The sequence below is a fragment of the Rutilus rutilus genome, assembly GCF_951802725.1.
Source record: "Rutilus rutilus genome assembly, chromosome: 13".
Taxonomy (NCBI): domain Eukaryota; kingdom Metazoa; phylum Chordata; class Actinopteri; order Cypriniformes; family Leuciscidae; genus Rutilus; species Rutilus rutilus.
In genome coordinates this window covers 32,795,876-32,822,424 of record NC_140218.1, presented here as the reverse complement: position 1 = coordinate 32,822,424, position 26,549 = coordinate 32,795,876, and the positions used below count along the sequence as shown (strand labels likewise).

The window sequence follows — 26,549 nt, the reverse complement described above, 5'->3', positions numbered from 1 at the left end:
AATTAAGCAAAACATGGATCTGCTTTCTGTTTCTGCTATCCTTTGGTCCATAGATAAATAACATAGGTGAAAACACTTCTCCCAAAACTGTACACCATTCTTCTAATTGAGAAAATAAAGGCACAAGCCTCCCACATTGAAAAAATAAATGAAAAACAGTTTCAGTCATCCCACAAAAAGGACATCCCTCCTGAACCTGGGGATCGAGGTGTGCTCTGTATCTGTTTGTAGCTATTAACCCATGCACAACTCTCCACTGAAGGTCTCCAGACCTTTTTTCAATGGGAGGCTTGTACAAGGCCCTCCAGCAACCCTTCGGGGAAGAGCCTGATCCGAATAGCTCTTGCCATTTTGACTCTTTTGGCGCTTTTCCACTGCATGGTACGGCACGGTTCGGCTCGGTACGATTCGACTCGGCGCGGAACGGTTCGGCTCGCTTCGCTTTTCCACTGCGTGGTACGACTCGACTCGGTACGGCACGGTTCGGTTAGCTTTAGCTCGGTTGCTTTTCCATTGCAGTTAGTACCGCTTCAAACTGGGTGGGACTGATCGTTATAGTTGCCGCCTCTACTGCCATGACATCATCGTAAACGCGCCACATTTCAAACGCACAACACAGGGGATGGTGCTCTTGATTCTCGGCATGTGGATGTTTTTAAATTAAATTAAACGTTCTTATAATGGTTTACTATATGGAAGGAAAATTCTTAACGTGTAATTAAACGTTGCGTTCATATTCTGGGCTCATCTGATTTTTTGTACATAGCATAGCCTACTTTGTTATGATTTTAGTATCATAATGATGACACGCATAAATGCACGCACAATTATCCGTGAACTTGATTTGAACAAATGCCTTTCAACTTGTGTGTGCAAAATTCAGAATTAAATGAATGTGCAGCAATCTTTACAAATAGAGAGTCTAGGCCTAATGTACTGTTTTAGCCTACTGCCATTGAAAAAGCGCATTTAGTTAATGTTATGTTATTTTTTTCCATCTGCCTATGTTGATTATGAAAAGTGAACAGCACGAGTAGAGACATGGAGCGAGTCAGACATAATTTTGACCACTTCATTAAGTTTTGTTTTGTAGAAAACATTTCTTTAAAGTGAATTTCGTTTTGTATAAATTGTATCTTAATTTTAATAATTTTTTCATCAAACAATTGCCTGGATTGAATATCCTATTTTGAAGATGCAAAATAGACAATTTAATCATTGAGGCGCCCGAGCGGTCACTTGCATTGTACGTTAACTGGAGCGCATCTCATCCTCAAATACACAAAGCTTGAAATGTCTTTAAACGAAATAATTCAAAACAAAAAGAAATAGGCTACTCTCTTATGTAATCCATTATGTGCATTTCTCTCTATAGGCGCGTTTACTACGAATATGGCGATCGTCAACTTCATCTTTGCCATGCACAGACACTGACAGAAAACACTATTTTATAAATAAAAATCAGTGCACGCGTTTTAATAAAATTAAAACTTTAATTGTGATCATTAAAATAGCCTAATTGAATATTAAATATTTTGTGGCCAAGTTTTGCTCATTTATTAATAGTATAGCCTATATATAGGCCTAATTTTATTAAATTGAACAAGCCAAAATTCAGCATTCAATCAAATATTCAAAAAGACTTAATAATAATGTTATTAAGCAACAAGCAAGATGTGCATTTGTAAATCCGGGGACGCGTGCACTGATTTTTATTTATAAAATAGTGTTTTCTGTCAGTGTCTGTGCATGGCAAAGATGAAGTTGACGATCGCCATATTCGTAGTAAACGCGCCTATAGAGAGAAATAACATTATTATTAAGTCTTTTTGAATATTTGATTGAATGCTGAATTTTGCGCTGTTCAATTTAATAAAATTAAAACTTTAATTGTGATCATTAAAATAAATGAATATTAAATATTTTGTGGCCAAGTTTTGCTCATTTATTGATAAATATATATATATATATATATATATATATATACACACACATATGTGTGTGTGTGCCCTCAGAAACTACAGCGTTGGCTGTTGTCTACTGACTATTTAAATCTAGCGGGTTTGTCTCGTGCATGGTCTCGTGTCGCAAATACAATGACACTGGTAGTGACGATTCTGTCTGACCAATCAGTGATCTTCAGTGTTTTCACGTCACATTTTAGTACCGGTACGGTACGCTTGGAACCTCAACAGAGGTGGTACCATTTAAAGCGAGCCGAAGCGAGCCGTACCGTACCGTACCATGCAGTGGAAAAGCGTCAAAGCGTGCCGTGCCGTACCGAACCGAGCCGTACCATGCAGTGGAAAAGCGCCAATAAACTCCTCCTAAAGAGTGAGAGTGTGAAACTTTTACACATGTGACGTACAGTGCTTTCTTCTCAGTTTTACTGAACCGGTCCAGTACAGGTGTCTTGAAGGTCAACAATGACCCCTCCTTTTCTTCAAAAATACCCACAGCCGGAATTATTCTTAGTTCAGGAAAAGTTAAATCCATATCTTCATTAGTTGTTTCCACACTGCTTTTAAATTCCGTCGACAGGCTCTCAAGAATTTCATTTAACAGTCTTTGTGTCTGACGAATTGATCTTATTCCAATCTTGGAGGAACAAAAAAAAATGTTTAAAAGATTCACAAAAACTCTTGTCTTGTAGAAATGCCAGTAAACACTTCTGTTTTTCTTAGAATTCAAGTTACAATCAATAGTGATTAATTTGTGATCAGTGAAAGATGTGGGGACAATGGCTGTATGAATAATTCTACTTTTCATACTATTTGATAAGTACAGTCTATCTAGTCGTGCTGCTGAAATCCTCCCATCACTAACCTTTACCCATGTATATTGTTTAACAGAGGGATTATTTTCTCTCCATATATCAGTAAGATTAGAGGTTTTAATAACATTATTAAGTACTGTAGATGACTGAAAATGGGGTTCTTCTCCATTTCTATCAAGCAAAGCATTAAGTGTACAGTTCCAGTCCCCAGCTAAGATAATAAAACCATTAGCTTGCTGTTTTCCTAAAAACACTTTCAATTTATAAAAAAAAAAGTATTCTCTCAGCTCCTATATTAGGTGCGTATACACTCACAAACATAAAGACAAGACCATTTAAATCAACCTTAAAGTCCCTGTAAAGGCAATTCTACAAAAAAATTCTAAACACATTATAAGTGCTAGAAATGTATTGCTAAAACATGTTACAAAGACTGAGAACTGTGAAGTACTAAATTGTGGAGTTAGACCGTTTAACAGTTTTTCACCCTTGCTGTGAGCCGGATTTTTTGGGCGGGGCTAAAACGGGGGCTCGATGACGCACTGCGACCCCCTGAGCTTGATTGGGCCCCTACTTGATGACGCACGGAGTCACTAAGCCTATCGCTCAATCGCGAGTTACTATCAGACAGCCTACAGTTTGCTAGCTACTATGCCCACGGCTCTGGCTATGCCTTCGTCATGTAAATGCGTATTCCCTGGATGCAATCACTTAGAAAACAGATCGGTGTCCTTATTTAAATTTCCGAAAAATGATCATATCAAGAAGAGGTGGATTTATCTTGTGAAGAGCTAACGTTACCTTGATGGAGAGCTGATGATCACCACCACACCCGCCTCTGTAGAGATCAGGATAGTTTACTTTCGTTGGAGACAACTGGAATTCACTGATAATCCGCTGTTACTGGTGAATGGGGCCGAACCGACTATCTCCCGCTGTCCGCTTCGGCCTTCATCCTCCCGTCGCGCCGACATGCACGAGCTGTGCGCGAGTCATATTTCCCGCGAGTGGGCGTGGTTTCAGCGCAGCCAGCGGACACGCCCCCAGCGTTTGAGAGCTGAGACTACTGCTCATTTTTTCGAGATTTTGATAGCTTATTTTATTTACTTGGCGGCTTTTTTAATCATTGAAATTGGGCTGGGTGGCTAATAACACATTTTTCGGTGGTATGACAAACTCAGAACACATACTTAATTTTGACTTTACAGGGACTTTAACTGCTACACATCTTCCTGGTTCAATTTCACTTTTTTCCAAAACTTTGGCTTTTATAGAGGGAGAAAAGAGAATAGCAGTTCCTGCACTCAGGTTAGTACCATGTGTGAGCACACATTCATTCCCCCACCACAATCACCAGTCAACCTCATTGTTTGCATCACTTTGAGTCTCTTGTAAGAAAATAACATCTAATTTAATAAACTTAATGAAATGTACAGTATCACTGTATCAGCTTTACTCTTATCCCTCATCCCATTAACATTTAAGGATCCCACACGTAAGGTTTCCATGTTAAGGAAAAAAATTAGAAAACTAACAATCAGAAAGAGACGTGTATTAGCCATAGTGATTAGTTGTATTTTCCTCTTTTTGGTTTCCCTTTCCCTGTCTTAAACTTTTTCCGTATATCAGTTATATGTTTTTTTAACCTAAAACGTTTCTGTTTTGATAGCTCATCATTATTGCAACTTTTCCTTGCCCACATTACAGAAGAGATAAACTTATCCAGATCTGGGAAAAATTCACTCACTTCTATGCTTCTACCTTTTGTCTCATCCAGAAAAGCATTCATTTGTGCCAGTGTACAAATCTTCTGTATCTGTATCTTCTGTATCTATCCAATGTCCATCATCTCTCATACTATCATCTGTATACTGAGATAATCCATCTGTATCATCCACCGAGCATTTCTCAGCTATGACAGTCTGAGATACAAACTCATTTTCTTTAGCTTCCTCAACATCGTCATTTGTGACAAGCAGAACTGCATCCAGCCTTCTCACTACTCTCCACATCCACACCAGCATCGCTTTCACTCACCTCATTGTGCCCGTAGACCTCCTCTAACGGCCTTTTGTTTGGTTTCTTAGGTACTTGTTTATCCAGTGCTGTTGCCGTATTACCCTCGGTATCACTGGTATCATTGCGATGAGCTGATCCATTTTCAGTAACATTAGCAGGCAGCTGCTGCTCAACATCCGCTTTTTTATTAGGACAGGAGAAGCGTTTATGGCCTATATTTCCACACTCAAAGCATATATGATCCATCTCCATGACTTACACGGAACGAGATCTCTAATGTGCGCTCTGTTGAAGTCAGAAACATTAACACTTGTCTCCTAAACGACAAAACGTGTTTGACATCAGTGTTTTTACATCCCAATGGGATGTTTCTGACAGGACTTGCGACTTTACCGTATCGGGTTAATTCTTTAACAATCGCGTCATTTGAGACAAAAGGCGGTACATTGGAAATAGTGACTTTAGTTGCCGGAGCCGTTAAAGGAGTAACGGGCACAAACATTTCCTTAAAGGGGTGGTTGATTATGATTTCACTTTTCTAACTTTAGTTAGTGTGTAATGTTGCTGTTTGAGCATTAACAACATCTGCAAAGATACAATGCTCAAAGTTCAAAGCAAAGGGAGATATTTGCTTTTACAGAAATCACTTTTTAAGGACTACAACAAACGGCTGGTAGAGACTACACCACATTCCTCCTGGGTTAGTGACATCACAAACCCTAAAATTTACATAAACCCCGCCCCCTGAACACGATTTATAGATGATCAAGACAGAATATGCTAATCAATGACTAGAAGATAACTACACATCAGCTCCATAAATTCTTCAACTAACCATTCAGAAATGTTGCTTCTACATGTGGTCACTTCTTCTCGAGTATCTCCATCATTGTCTGACTTCGGTTTGAACATAAAAGGCTAAAAGTTTTTGAAATGTTCAGTGCATGTGTGTGTGAGGTAAAAGGACACAAGCTCTTGAAGCTCCGCCCCCTGTGCCGGAAGCAGCAGCTCATTTGCATTTAAAGGGCCAGGCACAAAACGGTGCATTTTTGCTCACCCTCAAAAAGTGACAACTTTAACATGCTATATAAAAATATCTGTGGGGTATTTTGAGCTAAAACTTCACACACACACTCTGGGGACATCAGAGACTTATTTTACATCTTGTGAAAAGGGCATTATACCACCCCTTTAATCCATAATCCATTCTCAGTCACCTGGTTAACTAACTGCTCTGTTTTTAAAAACACGATAACTGCTTTGTTCATACGCGATGCTGAGAGAATATTATCGAACCCTATCATTTCTCCCACCACCACGAGAACATCCTCCACGCTCACGCCAATTTCAGGTACACACCTGCATCCATTACGCAACGACAGGTGCGAGACACCCTGTCTAACTTCAGAGGCCATACCGACGAGCGGCTTTAAATACTCAGTAATCTTAAAGCAAAATTGTTAAGACCAAAGAGGGGAAAAAGAAATATGAAAAACACTTTCAAAATGCTCAAATTCCACGCACGCTCTAACCAACGCGCTCACTCGCCCCACTACACTCGCACATGCGCAGAGAGAGAGAGAGAGAGAGAGAGAGAGAGACTATTGTCTGTCAGTTGTAGCGGCATCTTGCCCTTGACTGAAGCTCACGGCTAAGATGCTGGAATTATGCCAAAGTGCCATTTATCGCTATAGCAACAAACAGTGTCATAGCAACAATAATTACCTCAGCGCTGCTCTCCCCAGTTTAGAATAATGTCACCTTCAATGTTTAATTGAACTATCTGTGCATTTTATTGAATCATCTGTGGCATGCTGTGGATTACCGAAGAAAATAATTTTGCCGCTAGTTTTGAAACAATCAGAAAACACGTCTTTATTAAAGCACACACAGTTGGAGGTTTAAAGCATTTATATTGAGTCACAAAAATGTGTTATTTAAAAGTATCAGAAATACATTTCTAGACAGATTTTTTTTTTTTTTTTCTGCTTTTAAGACCTCATGAGAAGTTCATATACGAGCTCAAAAGTGTTTTAAGTGATTTTGTTAAATTCCATACTTCTTGCACAAAGACAGGAAGCTTTTAACACCATGGCAATGAGGACAAAGCCCAAGGAAGTTAAAATTCAATGGGTGTACTTATAAAAGTCAAGCCATATTTCAAAATAGTTGGGCAATAGACTTTTTTTGAATGGCTTCTTTCAGGAGAAGCACACAAAAGGGCAAAGAGTTTTAGTACAAATCAAATCATGAAAGACAGAAGCATTGGCAATGATGGAGAGTTTGTACTGTGCTTAAAATCTCAGATAATGACTTTCCAATCCATTTAACAATGTGTAAATTGAAATCAATACTCGAGCAGCAAATCGACACTGATTCATAACTAATGTCTAACAAAGTTGACCGAAAACTGTCATTATTTCAGACAGATAAAAACGTACAGCCCACCTCTCATCAGGCTGAGGCCGAAATCAAAATGTAAGTTTCTTTTAGCTTTTAGTATGAATATGTCTGAAGGTTATGAATAAGCTGGCGTGTTCAAAAACAATGACAACATTCGCATTTAGGAGATATAAGCATTCACAACTTCTCTCGCTTCCGCTAAAATGGATCATGGATTTTTATGACGTCACGCGGACTTCAGCTCCTCACCACATCTTCTGTCCAATCAAATGCTCTCTAGAATCTATGCTATAAACACCACCTGGCCAAAGCGGCCGTTGACACGTCACGGAGCAATATGTGTTGGAGATGTGTGTTCGTTTGCTCAAACGCTTGAGTTTGATTCTGTTTTCCAACTGTACGCTGGTTAAGAATGAAATGGCTAGAATTTATTCACACCTCTACTATTGAATCCAACGTATCATCAGATCTCGCATTCGCTTCCATGGTGCTGTCAAGTACGACTTGCAGTCTGTGAGGTAAACTAAACTCTATTGGCTATTTGAAAAGGGGGAGGAGCCATTCAATATGTCCCGCCTCAGCTTCCTGTTTCAGTGGAAATTACGTCAAGGCATTATACAAAGCTGCGCGTTCCAAGGCACTTCAGTGGGGCTTTAAGTGGGTCATAGTGAGGTCATTCTTTCCTGTCGCAGGTCAGAGAAAAGTCTGAGGCCTCGGGCGGCTTTAATCAGTACGGGGATTCAAGGCCCAAATGATCAGGATAAATCACACAGATGTTGCCATTATTCAACAGAGCAGAGCCCGGCAAAGTAACAGCAATCAGTGCAAAGACACTTTCAAACTTTTTCTCTTCTTGTGTGCCCAGACTGTTACAGTGATGTGACTAATGCAGCATGATAGTGGTTATATAAGAGTTATATGAAAAAGTTGAAACTGCGTGCATATAAATTTCAGCCTATTCTGTGCATTAAGCTGTCATATTCAGAGGACTTAATAGCAAGAGGCTTATGAACTACTTTTATGCCACATTTATAGTGCTTTTTTTTTTGCCCTTTCTGGAGCTTGCCAGCCCATGGTCACTGTATGGATAAAGTGCAGCTTGGACATTCGCTAAATGCTCCGCGAAAAAACATATGATATGAGGGTGCATGACGAGTTTCATTTTCAGAATTTCAGAGTGAATTATTCCATTAAAAGGTCGATAAAAATTGTCTCTGATATGACATAAGTCATTTGTCCTTGTTACAGTAAAAAGCTTTTTAGCATTACACCCTTTATCACTAAAACTAAGAATAACACACAGTTTCCCACTCTGCTTTTTAGAGGACTTTCCTTAAAGGTGATTGATAGTTTTAATTATGGCTGCAATAAAGGAGGCTTTTCTATTGGATAATTAGGTGTATGATTAATAAACACCATTACTGAGACAAAAAGATGAGGGAATTCAGAGGAACTGTCCTCAAGTACTCTATAAACTTTATCGCTAATAATCAAATGAATGCTGCGTGGATAAGATTACATACATTAATATGCTAACAGAAACCCACCACATGCAGAGACACATTCAATAACTATGAAATGGAGAGAAACTAGTGTTGTACACCAGCTAAGAGGAACATTTTCAAGTAATAATGGTCTAACAGACATATATATATATATATATATATATATATTTATTTACAGGTTAATTTTACAAAACAGATGCTAATTGTGCTTTTCATATGCATTTGTGTAAATATGAGCTGTCTTATGAGCTTTTAGTTAAAAAATAATGACATTTTTGTCACCAGTGTCAACCCTGTTATTATCATTTTGGTAATAGTCAATGCAATAAAGTAAGGTATGATAATGTAGGGTAAGGTAAAGTAAAGTAAAGTAAGGTATATTACTTGTATTGTCAGAAGGAGATGAGCTCATGTCCACCCTTTTACCATGATTTTGATTCATAAACAACAGATAAAGTATTTTAAAATTGGGCATTTTATGGAAGTACCAGCATCAAATTATCCTTCTATCCTTCGCAGTTTCAAGCTTTGAGCACAAGGCTTGTAATGTCAAATTAAACTGTTAAAACTGTGTAAATTAAATTAAAGTGTTACCTTTCTAAAGGCATAACTATATCACAACATATATTTATTAATATATTAACCAAAATATATTCATTTAGTCTGAGATTGCACAATGAAATTAAAACATACATTATTTAATTCAATATCAAAATGTACTTAGAAAATCACCTTTCCAAAATGGAAAAGCCACTGTTTCCATTTCATCTAATGACCTCAATTAATCTCGGGATAAAGGGCATTCCGATTGCGGCGTCTCTCTAACTGGCTCAGTGTCTTTATCGCTGGAAGTTTTCAGACAGACAGTGTGTTCGCCTCTTTTTAGTCTCTCAGACCTCACACAAATTATTCATTTTCACTTCCATCTGGTGTTGTGGGGTGCTCTGTCCTGGTCCCGCCCGCTTGGCACGGCACACTAATCAGCCGTGACGTGTTCAAAAGGCCTGGCGTTTTGTCCCCGCACGGCTAAAGCTCTTACCAGGGCAGCCGGCTCAAAGACAATCTATTATAAGAGCCCGAGAAAAAGATGAGGCGGCGAGAGAGAGAGTGGGAGAAAGTCAAAACAGGGGGGGGCAATCTTTCTCTTCGCTCAAGAGAATCATTAGTCAAACTGTCTGAGAAAGAGAGAGAGAGAGCATAACCAAACTGTCACAGACTCGTTACAGTTTCAACCTCCCTGCCACCTTCCCATAATTCCCTGCGGTGGTTGTTCAGCGCTGTAGGTATTCTTACATCAAACCGCAAAAAGAAACCAGAAAATGGCCAGAATTTTCTATTAAACATGCCACAAAACCTCCTTAAACAGCTCTTAATTATCAGATGCATCTCTGGATTTGTGCATGTAAACATTTAAAAACGTTATTTGTGATGCTGGGTTAGTCAAACACTGATTAAAATGTTTTCGAGTAAAGGTGAGATGGTAAACGGTCTGATTGCAGGCCTGCTATCAGTTTGATGACTGTTATTATCTCACAGACAGTTAATGACACATTTTGATGATTTGTTATTTCGGTGACGCGCTGTACACACACTCTGTGTGACACATGATCCAAACGCATGATCCGAATATAACTGGCCAATATGCTGATTTAACAGAGTAGCATAAACATTCTTATATTCCCCGCAGGGTAATCTGATGAGATAATGAAATGCCAGAGAATGGAGGAAAAAATCTGTCGAAGATAAAAAGATGGAAAGAAGAGACAAGATGAAATAAGAGACAAAATGAGACAGCAGGTGGGATGAGAGGAGAGGAGAGAAGAGGAGAGGAAAGGAGGGGAAAGTAGATAAAAGGAGACCAGATGAGATATAATGTAAGGAGACAAGATGAGATGAGACGAGAGGAGACAAGAGGAGATGAGAGGAGAGAAGAGATGAGACGAGAGAAGAGAAGAGAGGAGATGAAAGGAGACTAGCTGAGATGTAAGGAGACAAGATGAGATGAGACTAGAGGAGAGGAGATGAAAGGAGACAAGATGAGATGAGACGAGAGGAGACAAGAGGAGATGAGAGGAGAGAAGAGATGAAAGGAGACTAGCTGAGATGTAAGGAGACAAGATGAGATAAGATGAGAGGAGAGGAGATGAGAGGAGACAAAATGAGAGAAGACAAGAGGAGATGAGACAAGAGGAGAGATGAGATGAAAGGAGACAAGATGAGATAAGATGAGAGGAGAGGAGACAAGATGAGAGAAGACAAGAGGAGATGAGACGAGAGGAGAGAGGAGATGAAAGGAGACAAGATGAGATGTAAGGAGACAAGATGAGATAAGATGAGAGGAGAGGAGATGAAAGGAGACAAGATGAGATGAGACGAGAGGAGACAAGATGAGAGAAGACAAGAGGAGATAAGATGAGAGGAGATGAGAGGAGACAAGATGAGAGCGGACAAGAGGAGATAAGATGAGAGGAGAGAAGAGGAGAGGAGAGGAAAGGAGGGGAGAGGAAAGTAGATAAAAGGAGACCAGATGAGATGTAAGGAGACAAGATGAGATGAGACGAGAGGAGACAAGATGAGAGAAGACGAGAGGAGATGAGACGAGAGGAGATAAGATGAGAAGACATGAGAGGAGAGGAGATGAAATGAGAGGAGATGAAAGGAGACAAGAAGAGATGAGACGAGAGGAGAGGAGATGAAAGGAAACAAGATGAGATGAGACGAGACGAGACAAGATGAGATGAGAGAAGACGAGAGGAGATGAGAGGAGAGGAGATAAGATGAGAAGACATGAGAGGAGAGGAGATGAAATGAGAGGAGATGAAAGGAGACAAGATGAGATCAGATGAGAGAAGAGGAGATGAAAGGAGACAAGATGAGATGAGAGGAGAGGAGATGAAAGGAGACAAGATGAGATGAGATGAGAGGAGACAAGATAAGAGAGGACAAGATGAGATGAGATGAGACGAGAGGAGAGGAGATAAGATGAGAGGAGATGTAAGGAGACAAGAGGAGACGAGAGGAAACAAGAGGGAATCAGACGAGAGAACACGAGACAAGACAAGATGAGAGGAGAGGAGAAGAGAGGAGACAAGATGAGAGTAGATGAAAGGAGACGAGATCAGACGAGAGGAAACGAGGAGACCATACGAGAGGAGAGGAGACAAGATGACGAGAGAAGAGTAGACTAGAGGAGATGAGGGAGGAGAGGAGAGGAGAGGAGAGGAGAGGAGAGGAGAGGAGAGGACACTAGAGCAAACAAGAGGAAATCAGATGAGATGAGAGGACACTAGAGGAACCAAGATGAGAGTAGATGAAAGGAGACGAGATCAGACGAGAGGAAACAAGAGGCGACCATACGAGAGGAGAGGAGACAAGATGACGAGAGAAGAGTAGATTAGAGGACATGAGGGAGGAGAAGATAGGAGAGGATAGGAGATGAGTGGAGAGGAGACGAGATGTGAGTAGATGAAAGGAGACAAGAGGAGATGAGATGAGATGAGACTAGAGGAAACAAGATGAGAGTAAATGAAAGGAGACAATACGAGACAAGAGGAGATGAGATGAGATGAGATGAGACTAGAGGAAACAAGATGAGAGTAAATGAAAGGAGACAATACGAGACAAGAGGAGATGAGACAAGATGAGATGAGACTAGAGGAAACAAGAGGAGAGGAGACAAAATGAGAGGAGATGAAGAAGATGAGAGGAAACAAGATGATATCAGACAAGAGGAGAGCAGACAAAGTTAGAGGAGATGAGAGGAGACAAGACAAGAGTAGACAAGAGGAGATGAAATATGAGAGGAGAGGAGAAAGGAGAGAAAGAAAAACAAGGAAGAGAGAAGAGACAGGATGATACAGAGATAAGAGAAGATGAAATGAGACAAGAGAAAAAAAATGATATAAAATTGGAGACAAGTTGAGAAGAGAGAAATTAGACAAGAGGAAATGAGAGAGGTGAAGAGACAATAAAAAGAGTAATATATGGGAGCGAAAGTTACCAAATGAGATGAGCAGAGAGGAGTTGAGTTGAAAGCGAGAGAGGAGACAAGATGAGATGAAACCAAGACAAAATACACAAGATGATAGGAGACAAGATAGCAGTGAGTCGATCAGTGTGTGTGTGTGTCCTCTCACCGTGCAGTGGATCTGCTGCTGCAGTAGTGTGGGCACGTCTCCTCCGATGGGCATCTGTTTATTCAGCTCCTCGTCCTTCATACTGATCCAGCGCCCCAGTTCCTCCAGGACTGACAGAAGCCTGTTCCAGCGCTCAGCACTGGCCTCCAGATGAGCCCTGCACACACGTTTAAACATTTAAATAAACCTTACTACTAGATTAAGGTGCAAGATTAAGAATGCATCAGGATTTTCCAACAAACACAGAACCGGAGAACTTTCCAACATACTTTCTCTGTACAAAATGAGTGCAACAGGTGAAACTGTGTGTGAGAATGCAGAGCTCAACAATGTGAGCGTTTCACTTGCATTTGCGACTAAAAATAGATGCGTGCGAACTATAAAATGTACAGCAGCAACTCAGCCACGAAGCAGAAGACCACCAAGATCACAAAGATCACCAAGTGCTGAGGCGCATGCGTAACAGTCACCAAAGCTCTGCTGATCTCATAGCTGAAGAGTGAAACTTCCACTGGTAATAATATCTGCACAAAATCTGAGGCGGGAGCTTCACGGAATGGGTTTCCATGGCCGAGCATCTACATGCTAGCCTCACATCGTCGACTACAATGCCAAGCGTCGGATAAAGTGGCGTAAATCACGCTGCCAAGGGAGCAGTGGAAACATGTCCTGTGGATTGACAGATTACACTTCTCTGTTTGGCAGTCTGATGAGTGACTTTGGGTTTGGCGGATGCCAGAAGAACGTTACCAGCCTGACTGTATTATGCCAACTGCAGTTTGGTGGAGGAGGGATACTGGTGTGGGGTTGTTTTTCCAGGGGTTGGGCTAGGCCCCTTACTTTCAGTGAAGGGAAGTCTTAAAGCTTCAGCATACCAAGACATTTTGGATGATGCTGTGCTTCCAACTTTGTGGGAACAGTTTGGGGAAGGCCCTTTTACTATTCCAGCATGACTGTACAAAACAAGGTCCATAAAGACATGGTTGGATGAGTTTGGTGTGGAGGAACTTGACTGGCCCATCCACACCTTTGGGATATAGTGGAATGGAGATTGTGAGCCGGGGCTTCTCGTCCAACATCAGAGCCTGACCTCACAAATGTGCTACTGGATAAATGGGCAAAAATACTCCAAAATCTTGTGGAAAGCCTTCCCAGAAGAGTGGAAGCTGTTATAGCTGTGAAGGGGGACCAACTCCATATGAATGTCTATGTATTTAGAATGTGATGTCATTACAGTCCCTGTTGGTCAGGTGTCCCAATACTTTTGCTGTATTATATAATGTCCAGAAGGTCCTTAAAAAAAGCTTAATGCAATTTAAGATCATAAAAAGTCTTGAATATCTTAAATGATATAACAAACATCTTAATTATAATTTTAAGAGGTCTTAAATCTGAGGATGGAAAAACAGAATAAAGGTCTTCAGGACCTTTGGCCTAATCAAGCTTCAGGCATGCGAGTTTGATCAGGTTGCCCCAGTTGATGCAGACGGTTGTAAGACAACACGTCACCGCCATTGACAGAATGTTTTCACTGCTATACGGTAGGGGGCGCTATTATGCATCTTCTAAAATAGTACAGAATCTCCGGATCAAAACACAGATAAAAAGGAGCAGAAACAAGAGATAAAAGCATTGCTTATGCACATTGTAGTATGTGAAAAAGAACACAATTTTCTCAGCTCTTTGTTAAAAATGTTGCTTTTTTAAAACAAGTAGTTTTTTTTTTATATTGCATGACCAGATATTCATACAATACAATATTCTGAGGGCCATGAAACTTGTGAAAATTATCAAAAACGCTGGTAGTTGCTGGCAACTAAAAATAAATAAAAGGTGTTTAAAAGAGTTAAAAGTCCTGAATTTTGATTAAAATGTTCTTAATTAAGAAAAAAACAAACAAACATATTTTGATACATTTACATCGCGTCCCTAAAAGTTTTTAATGTGCTCCTAATTTTTCCGACTTGCACCTTGGGAAAAAAGAAAGCGTCAAGCCTTGGTGTATGTTAATGACCGCATCAGCAAGACTTGTAATTATGCATGTTCACTAATTAGTGCCTAATTAGATTTAATAAAACAGCAGACATTAGAGCACACAATTACATTGTTGTCCTCTCACACACACATACACACTCTCCTGTTAGTCCATTTTACCCTTTAAAATGGCACACACATATAACAGCTATGCTTGTGACACACACACACACACACACACACACAGCTGCTCAATTTGACAACATAACAGAAACGAGGCTCCACCAGTGACTCGTGTGATGATTTTCAAGTGACCTCAACATTAACGTGTGCACTTGAACTCGAGGTGTTTGCGTGTGACTGACCGTATATTGGCAGATTTGGCCTTCAGGTCGTTCCAGCGCTGGTTCATGTCATCCAGTCTCTGCTGGAGAAATACTGCCTCCTCGGAGCTCCCCAGAGCCTTCACCATCTTCATCTTATTCCCCTCCACACTCCTGAAAACATCATTATGAGCCTCGATCTCCGCCTGGATGTCCTACACACACAGAGGGAGACGGAGATTGCTTTAATTGCACAGTTATCACCTTCATTATGTGGATTCGTTAAAGGTAAAGCTAAATAAATCAAGGAAGAGATGCTTCCACACCTTCTCCGCTGAGAGAGAAATACACAATTAAAGCTGTCAGTCTGATACTGAACCTCTCCGCACACACCCACACACACACACACACACACACACACACAAGCTCATTTCAAAATGAAGATGAATCACATTAATTGTGAAAGTGCACATGAAGATACTGAGCACACAAACTAGTCACTTATACTAAGTCACTTGTTTCAGTATTATGGTAGATAGATTGTATCTAAATATAGTCTTAATGTCTTTTTTTTGTTGTTGTTTATTTCATTTCAGTAGATTACGGAGTTTAGTTTTCATTCTTTTCATAACACAGCACCACACGTACCACCTACCTATGATGATAACACACAATTTATCACAACCGGCATCATATTTAATACCAAATAGTAATATAAAAATGCCTTCAAAGTTTACTATTCAAACACTGCAGCATTTCCTGTCAATCAAATCATTGCCGCCACACAGCTAAACTGTAACTAATGTCACTGTGGGTATCTATGACACATCAACGTCGATGATTGATTGGATGCCTGTGTGGTTGGCTTTGCGATTATTTCTGACAGGATACACTGATAGTCAAAGTATTTATTTAATGGCCTTTTTGAGGGGGATTTTGGAAATACTGCATCATAGTCCTGCTAATAAAGCTTGCTTGAATTTGCCAGACTGAGGCATGTTGAGTAGAGGACAGTAAAAGGAGGGTTGGGTCTTTTCCAGTTCATTTGCAAAGTGCTCTCTGCAATTTAACAAACTCTCTCACTCTGTCATTCCTTTAAAGAAAACACACAAGAACACCAATAAACACACACACCAGCACTAACTGTATGCTGCTGAGACAACACAGAAAGTATAATGTAGTGTATTCTGTTGAAGGTCCCAATAGAAAGACAGATCAGTTCAACACAGACCAGAAAATAAATAGGTAAACAATTTATATACAGATTTATTTTCTGTGAACTTAAGATTGCAAGATTGTACTACACTGTTTGACTGATAAATAAAGTGACTTATATTCTGACTTAAGTGACATGAACATCGATATTACTGGAAACAGAAAGTCCCAACCAACAGAGCATTTAGTAAAACAAAACAAAAACAAACAAATTAAATCTAACAAAGATTTGATGCCACGAATGTCACACACACGAACAAAACCAAAACACTAAACTAAACTAAACTACACTAAACTCAGAAACAAACTTTAAATCTTTCAATGATTGTATGCCACGAACCTCAAAAACTTTGGAAAACAAAACAAATCTAAAACAACTAACAAAAAAACTGAACTTAATAAAACTTTAAAAAAAAGATTTGATGCCATGAACCTCACAACCTTTGGAAAACAAAACAAAAACAAAACAACTAACAAAACTAAACTAAATAAAAACTCCAAAACAAACCTGAAATGTTTCAAAGAGTTGATGCCACAAACCTCACAAACTTTGGAAAACAAGACAAAACCCAAAACACTAAAAAAAAAAAAAAAAAAAAAAAAAAAAAACTAAAAACAAAACTCCAAAGCAAACTTGAAATCTTTTAAAGAGTTGATGCCACAAACCTCACAAACTTTGGAAAACAAAGCAAAAACAAAACAACTAACAAAACAAAACAAAACAAAACTAAACAAAACTCCAAAACAAACTTGAAATATTTCAATGATTTTATGCCACGAACCTCAAAAACTTTGGAAAACAAAACAAATCTAAAACAACTAACAAAAAACAAAAGTAAATTAAAAAAAAAAAAAAAAAAAGATTTGATGCCATGAACCTCACAAACTTTGGAAAACAAAACAAAAACAAAACAACTAACAAAACAAAATAAAACAAAACAAAACAGAAAAACTAAACTAAATAAAACTCCAAAACAAACTTGAAATGTTTTAAAGATTTGATGCCACAACCCTCACAAACTTTGGAAAACAAAACAAAACAAAACCCAAAACACTAAACAAAACTAAACAAAAAATAATAATAACTAAAAACAAAACTCCAAAGCAAACTTGAAATCTTTTAAATATTTGCTGCCACGAACCTTAACAAACTTTCTAAAACAAAACAAACAAAACCAATTATCAAAACTAAACAAAACAAAACTCCAAAACAAACTTGAAATCTTTTAAAGATTTGATGCAACGAACCTCACAAACTTTGAAAATCCTGTGACTGATGCAGAAGATGCTGTTTGGTAAATGGGTAAATCGCAACCGTCACCCAGAATAAACATAGCCAATCAGATCTGAGCTTGCAATTATTTTGTATGATTATTTTCATTTATAACTGCAATATGCATCGAGTGGTGCGATCCATTGGTCATGCTGTCTAATTGTAGACTATGGTTTTAAGTAATACATGTACGTGTTTGAGATGGGCCTTATTCACATGCACAAATATCCACCGTCACCCCTAGACTGAAGCTTCTGCAGTTCATCTGTTACAGTTCTTAATGAAATATTTAACTGTGATCAATTCAACCACGAGCCCCGCACACACTAAAACTCCCTCATCTGGCAGTCTGACCTATTAAACGCAGCAATAAAAAAGCTTTTCTCGTTAATAAAGTTAAATAATTGCTTCTCGATCATAAAGACTCCCTAGAGCTGTCGTTCAGCGTGCTTTCATTTAAGCAGACTTACCGAGAGAGAGAGAGAGAGAGAGAGAGAGAGAGAGAGAGAGAGAGAGAGAGAGAGAGAGAGAGAGAGAGAGAGACATTAAATGACTAAATGAGTGACATTTTCCTGTTTGACCTTTCCCTGTTGGTTGACGGAAGCATCCTCATCGACTAACACACACAAACACATACACACCCATAGTGAGAAACACTGTTCAGCATGACACACTTCCACAGGTGGGAGATGCTCTTCAAACTGAGTGTATTGAAAGCACTCTCTTTCCCATTACACAGATAACACACACTTTTATCCAGAGTGACTAACAGAACGCTGAACGCTGTACAGTCCCCCCTGAGTGTCTGATCAAGGACATCACTGGAATAGTTGACAGATCAGAGCTTGTAGGACCTTCTCTACAGGACAGGACATTATCATTTCCATAAAAATATGACTTTGTTCCTCATGTTTTAGTTTTAGTGGTGTAAGGAGAACAATTTTCCTCATGTGTGTGTCGCCAGATTGAGTTCTGGAGGATAAAGATAACTTATGGCATTCTAGATAAACCTCTGAAGCTCAGTGTTTTAAAGACCTTATCTGGAGTAGATGGTTTGATTTGAATCGTTTGAATACTATCATTCTGACTATTCAATTAAGACAATCTATAGCATACATTTTTATATTAGATATTTATTAGTCATGTATAAAAATGATCATTATTACTGCCTTATCGGTATCAACTTGAATTTGAGAAACATTTTATTTTACCGTGTCCTTGTTACAAATGTAGTTACAATAGAAATAACAAAACCCCAACCCACTTTATTTATATCAATGTGATTTTACTATCTTTGATACTATTTATAGTTTTTGTTCCCATTTTGAATTCGATGTAATTACATTTTTCTGTTTTCACTTTAGTTTTAGCTAAAGTTATAGTATTTTGTTGTATTTATGTCATTTTATTAGTTTTTTATTTTTTATTTCTATATAGTTTAAATGTATTTGTTTATTTTGATTTATTTTAGTACTTCAACTCAAACTAAACAAAAGTGAAAAATGTTGCCATGTCAGCTAAATAAAATACATTCATTTAAAGAAAAATTTTGGTTACACTTTATTTTAAGGTATCCGTGTTACAATGTAATTGTACATTTAAGTACTTAATAATATTAGTTAACTACATGTCCTTACTATAGGGTTAGGAATAGGGTTTGGTATGGGGTTAGTTGCGTGTAATTATGCACAATAGTTTATAGTTATAGTAATTACTATAGTAACTACATGTAACAAGGAAACAAATAAAGTGTTGCCGATTTTGTTAAATTTGTTCATGCTTTTTATTTTAAGTAATTCATTTTTTGGTTGCACCTTATTTTAAGGAGTGTAATTTTACATTGTAATTATATATTTAAGTACTGAGTAATATTAATTAATAACATGTACTTACTTTAGGGTTAGGATTTGGTTGAGTGTTAGTTATGAATAATTTACTGTTATTACTATAGTAAGTACATATGTAACAAGGGCACTGTAACATAATGTTCCATAAAATTCAATTTAATGATAAAAACCCGGTGAAGTACATGATGTTAATTCATATTACTCAGAACGTATTTGTGTAATTACACTGAAACCACTTAATGTGTAACCAGAATTTTTGTTTTATTGGTTCATTCCTAAAAATCTATTATGTTGAAGTTCCTGATATAATCATCAAACCGATGAGAAACTGCCAGTTTACACTTGCATTCGGCACTCGTGAAACTTTGAGATCCAGACCTGTCAATTCAAAACAATCCAGAAGCAAATGTAAAAATACCTCCTCAAACTTCTCCAGCAACTCCTGCAAGCTGAAGTTCAGACCGATCATCATGATCTCCGCCTACCTCCACCGCACTACATTACAAAACGCCGACGACGGAGAGAAACCAGGCAGCGGATCAGTCTCCTCTGGTGGTCCGCACGCGCGTAATACAGCTTATTATATGCAGGAACATCTGTGGAAGAGCACGAACACATCACGGCTTCACCGTCTGCCAGCGTGGAGCAGAGCCTGAGCGCCTGTGCTGAAGATCCGTCGCTCTGAGCCGAGATCCGCATGCTCCAGTGCTTGAAGGGTCTCGATCGGGGTTCGGGACGGGTGTGAGGAGAAGGCCTGGGTGTTGGAGGTAGACTGAAGGAGGAACTCAACCAAATATCCGACTGTTGGTTCAGTGATCTGGAGATGACTTTAACTCACAAAGATCTCACATGCGCTCTCGCACAGAAAGAGTCTTGTTCCTCTAAGTTCCTGTGACCCTCGGGCAAGCGTTCGTAGTCAATTACCCGTGTCAAAGAGCCTCTGTGTGGTTCATGCCGGCGGGCAGAGAAGGAGAACAGCAGGGCTGCAGAAAACACAGACTCGGAGTCAGATAGTCGAGAAGAACGGTGAACATCTGATCTTGAGGAGAACACCTCCATATCTAGACATGAGGACAGGCCAGAAGCAGAGCTGTGAATGTGACGCTCTTCATCTTTGCGTTCACAAGTCCTCAACTAAGCACTGCAAGAAACTCCTGAGATGTACGGGTCAGATCTCCACAGGCAGCTCGAGACACATTTCCAGAACTTCCCCAAAGTTTCCCTAAAACTCTTTCCGGCGGTCCACCTTTCTTCAGGCAGTGGCCCGTCCTCTTGTTCTTCTCTGACTGCTGGCTCCCAGAGTTGACTTTTCCCCCTCTCTCTCTCTCTCTCTCTCTCTCTCTCTCTCTCTCCAGTGGCAGCTGTTTATTATTTTATTCAGCATCCTCTGTTTCCCCTCCTCTTTCCCTCCACTCCAACACACACACACACTTCCTGTAGGGCCCCACCATGAAAGAGAGGGAGCACAGTATCGAAAATGAAAGAGAAGAATGTTCGACTAGAAGGTGAAGGCGGGAAAGACTATGTTTTATGAAGTATCGCAACAACTTGAGCATCTGTGAAAGTCTGCAGGATATGAGCGAAAGAGAGAGATCAAACCCAGTAAACACAACAAGTACGTGACAACACAACATGTGATGCGATCTGGAGAATCATCTTCCATTTGAAGTCATATCTGTGTACACGCATCTGATAAACACCTTAATCACTAAACTAAATCCATCGTTGAACTTCCTAACATCCAACATTTTAGTGACTATATATTGTGACTCACTGCAGTGACATTTTGTGGATATTGGGAATTATTGTGACTTATTGAAGCAGCAAAGTGAAATATTGTGATTAATTACAGCAACGTACGCATCAATACATTTGCAGATATTGTGACTTATTGAGGTGACATATTAATGACACATTGCAGATATGACCGATTACTGCAACATACACAGCAATAAACTGCTGATATTGCCAGTGATGTTAATCACATGTTGCATATTTATTTTCACTAATTACTGAAACATACACAATATATTAGTGAATAACATATTTGTTATATTCGCATATATAACAACATATACAGTATTTGTGATATGTGTGTAAAGTCCAGCACAACAGTGTTACATCTGCTTCAGGGTTGGACCTCGGTTGTAACGAGTGTTTATTTGAGTTACTGTTGTCTTTCTATCAGCTCAAGCCAGTCTGGTCATTCTCCTCTGACCTCTGACATCCACAAGGCATTTTCAGCCACAGAACTGACGCTCACTGGATATTTTCTCTTTTTTTCAGACCGTTCTCTATGATTGTGAATGAAAATCCCAGTTTCTGAAAGATTCAGACCAGCCCGTCTGGCACCAACAACCATGCCCTGTTCAAAGTCACTTAAATCACCCTTCTTCCCCATTCTGATGCTCAGTGTGAACTTCAGCAGATCGTCTTGATCATGTCTACATGCCTAAATGCATTGAGTTGCTGCCATGTGATTGGCTGATTAGAAATTTGCATCAACAAGCAGTTGAACAGGTGTAGCTAATAAAGTGTTCGGTGAGTATATATTAACTATACAGTCTATATACAAGATATATATATATACAGTATATAGAGACAAATTGCAGATTTTGCAATGCGCAGACATATTACAGATCCTGTATCCTAAAGCAGCACTGTAAAAAGTGATCAGTTGACTTAAAATCCCCCTGAAGTCAATAACTGTAATCGCTTAAAACTCATCTTTGGTCACCAAAATTACATATTTAAATATTTTTTCCTTGAAAAAAAAAAAAATTCTTCATACCTTAAAATATCTTGAATGTAACTCGACACCCTTCCCTCATTTAGTATACGTGATTCTATGAATATGCAAATGAGCTCCGCCTCCACTCACTCAGCTCAGCTCAGAGATCCACTGGTTGACGATCACACGTTGATCTGATTGGTTACAAGGTAGTTTGTGACGTCAGAAACACCAGCGATTTCAAAGCGTGTTTTTGAGACTGTCTTTGGTTCACTGCAGTTTTAAGGAGAAAACACTCAGCAATGGTGTCGACTTATGAATTTACACATGGTTTGTCTTAAAGTATATTAAAAACCCCACATAGACATATAAACTACATTAAAAGCTTGGTTTTCACCATGGGGGACTTTAAGAAAAAGTAAGGAAACCCAATGCCTTAAAATTATTAAGTAAACAAACTTCATGCATAATTAGATTTATTTTATTTTTTTATTTATTTTTTATGCATGAAGTTTTTTTTAATTTTAAGGCAACAGGTTTCCTCACTTTTTTTTTAAAGTTAAAGGAGAACTCCGGTCAATTTTAACATTGAGCTCATATTTTTGTACATTTGGAGTGCTGTCAGTACAGAGAACAACAACAAAAATCGGTGTTGCCTACACCGTGTTATCCTCTTTTTAAAATTTGCACCCTGTTGACTTCAATTGGGCAAGTTTTAAAACTGCTTTTAGCCTCTTAACATCCTTGATGTGTCATTACAAGTGCAATGTTAAATGTTAAAATTGACCGGAGTTCTCCTTTAAGTCAACTGATCAGTTTTTACAGTGTACATAATCCAGATATTAGAACTTATGACAGATATTAGACACATGTAGCGATGCCGCATTTATTGTAACATTCCAGCAAACATAGTGGCATGTAGATATAGCAGTAAACACTCTCAGATGAACAGACTTCTGTTCGACACGTGTCCTATATCATGGAATCGCTCTCCTCTCAAAGGTGTTCATCATCGATGAAGTCTGACTGACTAAAACACTAGAAATCACTCTCTTCTTTTCCATCTTTCACATTTGTGCTTCTTTGTTTATCATTTGTCGCCAATATTTCACATTTCCTTTAGATATCAGCACCTCCTCCATTCTCTGCGGCTCTCGGGAGTCAAACGGCCTCACTCAGAGCTCCTCGAAGTGTGTGTGAGCGCGTGTTACGCTTCCTTTGAAATTCAGAACGTACATATGGGCTCTTTCTTGGCTTGTCTAAATACATAAAGTCAGCATGTCATGGGCCATGTGGCCCGAACATACACACACACGCGCAGTCTAAAGAGGCCAGGAGCAAAGACAGAAGACAATAGCGAATATTCATGAGCGAACCTCTTTGAAGTGCCTTTACTTCATTAGTGCAATTACATAATGAATATCCAGAGCGGCACGTTTGATGTGTGCGTGCGTGCGTGTGTGTGTGCGTGTGCGTGTGAGTAAACAAACCCTGCTGGATTACAATCAAATCAGGATATGAATATGTGTAGCACATAATAGTTCACGAGTTAATACATGAGAATGCTTGTTTACGCAAACAAAAGTAACGCAGATGATTACGAACGAGGAGAATAAACGCACTCGGAAACACCAGCGCTCAGTGGGGACGCTTCAAGACACTGGCTGGAGGATAACTCCGAACCGACTGGAAGTGGAAAGAGGGCGAGAGGTGAAAGAAAAGGGTGATGGGTGAACGGGAACTGGGAACTATGGGAAGAGAAACTGATCAATCAAAGTTTGAGCTGAAGAGGGTGGTTTGACTCACGGACATGTTTCAACACGACCACTGTTCATGAACTTCATTGGGAGAACATGTCTCCATGCACACACACACACACACACACACACACACACACACACACACACACACACACACACACAAACAAACACACACACACACACTAATCTTCTTAGCTGTAATGGAGCAGATTTCTGTGCAGGTACTTCTAACAAACATCTGAGTCCAGTCCACATCTGTCCCTTACTGATAATGGTGTGTGTGTGTGTGTGTGTGTGTGTGTGTGTGTGTGTGTGTGTGTGTGTGTGTGTGTGTGTGTTTAGCTAGCTATATCTTGTGGACATTGCAGGGTTTCTACAGGTTTTTACGAAGGTAAATGTAAGACTTATTTAAGACCTTTTTAAGACCAAGTAATGAGAGTTCAGAGTTTGAAAATGCATCTTCCTACAGATATTGCTTGAACCGGTTTGCTCAACACCACTACAGTACGGAAACATGTTTTAATGATCAAACTCCAAAAAGGATTCTTTAGATTCCTAAATCAAGATTTACTTTTACTTCAGATGTAAAATGACATGAAATATGAAGTCTTGTTTTCTGTGAAATTGGTCAAAATTCAGTTTATGACTAAAACTAAAACAAATATCTGCCAATGTGCAAAGTAAAATCAGCTTAATTCAGAAGTTTTGACAGATATTTGTTCTTGTTTTGAGCATAAACTCAATTAATTTCATTCAATTTTTCCAAGACTTCATTTTACATTTGCATCTCAAGTAAATGTATCCTGATTTAATCTTGTGTAGATACTTGTATTGGAAAACTTGTAAGGAATTATTCATTTTTTGCAAAGCATGCAACATTTAATGCCATGACTTTATGAATTTATGACTTTCTGCTCTGATTTAAGACCATTTTAATATGTGTAAGTGCCTTAATTTGTGTAAGTGCAAATTAAGACCTTTTTAAGACTCGCAGAAACCCCCTAAATCTGACATAACGCAATTTTCCCACATGTTTCACTGGTGCGTGACTAAACTATACGCAGCACACACACGACTTCAGCGGCAGCAGATGGTTGCATATGCTCAACACAATCTATTAGTGATCCATCTGAGAAAGACTTGCAGATGTGTATATCTGCGATCACATGTATCTACAGGAACGACACGTCCTGTCCTCAAATAAAGCAATGCTATTTGAGGTAATGATGTTTCAATCACTAAACATTGAAAAAAACATTAAAAAGACATCACATGAACTGGGATAACCTCTCGCCATTAGCAACAGAGCATTACGTATTCATGTTTTAAGGCAGTTTGTCTGAACGAAACTCTTTTATATTTGGAAACAACAACTCAAAGAATTCACCGTGACCAAAAAATACTTCCAGAAGCGGTAGAGTTTCTCTCTACCACACACACACACACACACACACACACACTATATGATTCAACAGTTAAAGCCACTGGTAACACTTTATTTTATAGCATCCTTGTTACACATAGTTAACAGAAAATTATACATAATTACAAGCAATTATACATAATTTGTGACACTCTCCGTTTTTTTTGCTGTTGTTTTAATAGAAAAACATTAATGTAATTTGGAATTACTTAAATTAATATTAGGCATTTCACCATTTTAATTTCTGAGAGAAGTTTCGTTCTTTTTTTATCATTTTTAAAAAAGAAATTGATGTAGAGTGTTCATTTATGATAAATAGCTTATAATAAATCAGTAGGCTACACTAGATGAGGTGAAATAAATCATGCGTATGATTCGACAATTCTCTTCATTTGTGCTTGAAAGTGCAATAATTCCGATGAAATGTAAAAATACGTTTCACAAATGACTACAATCATTTGTGATCATAATTTTGGGCAAAATGATCATTATTACCAGTTTAAACATTATGCACCCTATGTAAATATGACTAAGTTTTCTTTGACTAAACAAAAACAGGAAAGGTTGACTTGACTGAAATATGAAATATAAAATATGAAAATAAAAACCAAAAAGTACATTTGACACAGGACTAAGACTAAATTAAAAAAAGACAAAGACACCTTTGTATGTCCGAAATCGAATATTATCGGTATGTAGGTACTACATTTGAATATGAATTTACTTCACGACCAATGTTCTATGTTCTATGTATGTTTGTATGTTCTATGTAGTATGAATGTGTGTAGTATGAATGTGTAGTATGAATGTGTGTAGTATGAATGTAATCTGAATGTCCTTCATTCTCCATGTTGTCATTCTCATGTGATCTACCAGCGTCATTTGCATAACTTCACTGTCATTCATAACTCCTCTCCCGTGGCCTCATGGGATAGTGATGTGTCCATCATATGCACACTTCAGAATCCCACCGGAAGTAGTAGGTCATCCGGGGACTTTTCACATTATTGTTTTATGAATACTATGCATTTGGACATCTACTTTTTTGACGTACTGTTTTTCGCCTACTTTATAGCAGGGACATATTTGATGTTGGACACGTCACATGTATTAGTATTTTGCAGTCCAATTCAAACCCATCAATAATACATATATTGTGGAATA

At 38.7% G+C, this 26,549-nt stretch overlaps 1 protein-coding gene across 6 annotated transcripts in view; it reads right to left on the bottom strand.

Annotated features, from left to right (window-relative positions):
• The window catches only part of utrn (utrophin), a gene marked incomplete at its 3' end in the record, with an annotated part of 265,554 nt that overhangs the window by 82,937 nt on the left and 156,068 nt on the right, over positions 1–26,549 (bottom strand). For all 6 annotated transcript variants that reach the window (XM_084428992.1, XM_084428995.1, XM_084428993.1 and 3 more), the window contains 2 exons: positions 15,179–15,351; positions 12,840–12,996 (listed from right to left, as the gene is read on the bottom strand). In XM_084428992.1, the coding sequence (XP_084285118.1) occupies positions 12,840–12,996; positions 15,179–15,351 (330 nt within the window). The remainder of the gene's footprint in view (positions 1–12,839; positions 12,997–15,178; positions 15,352–26,549) is intronic.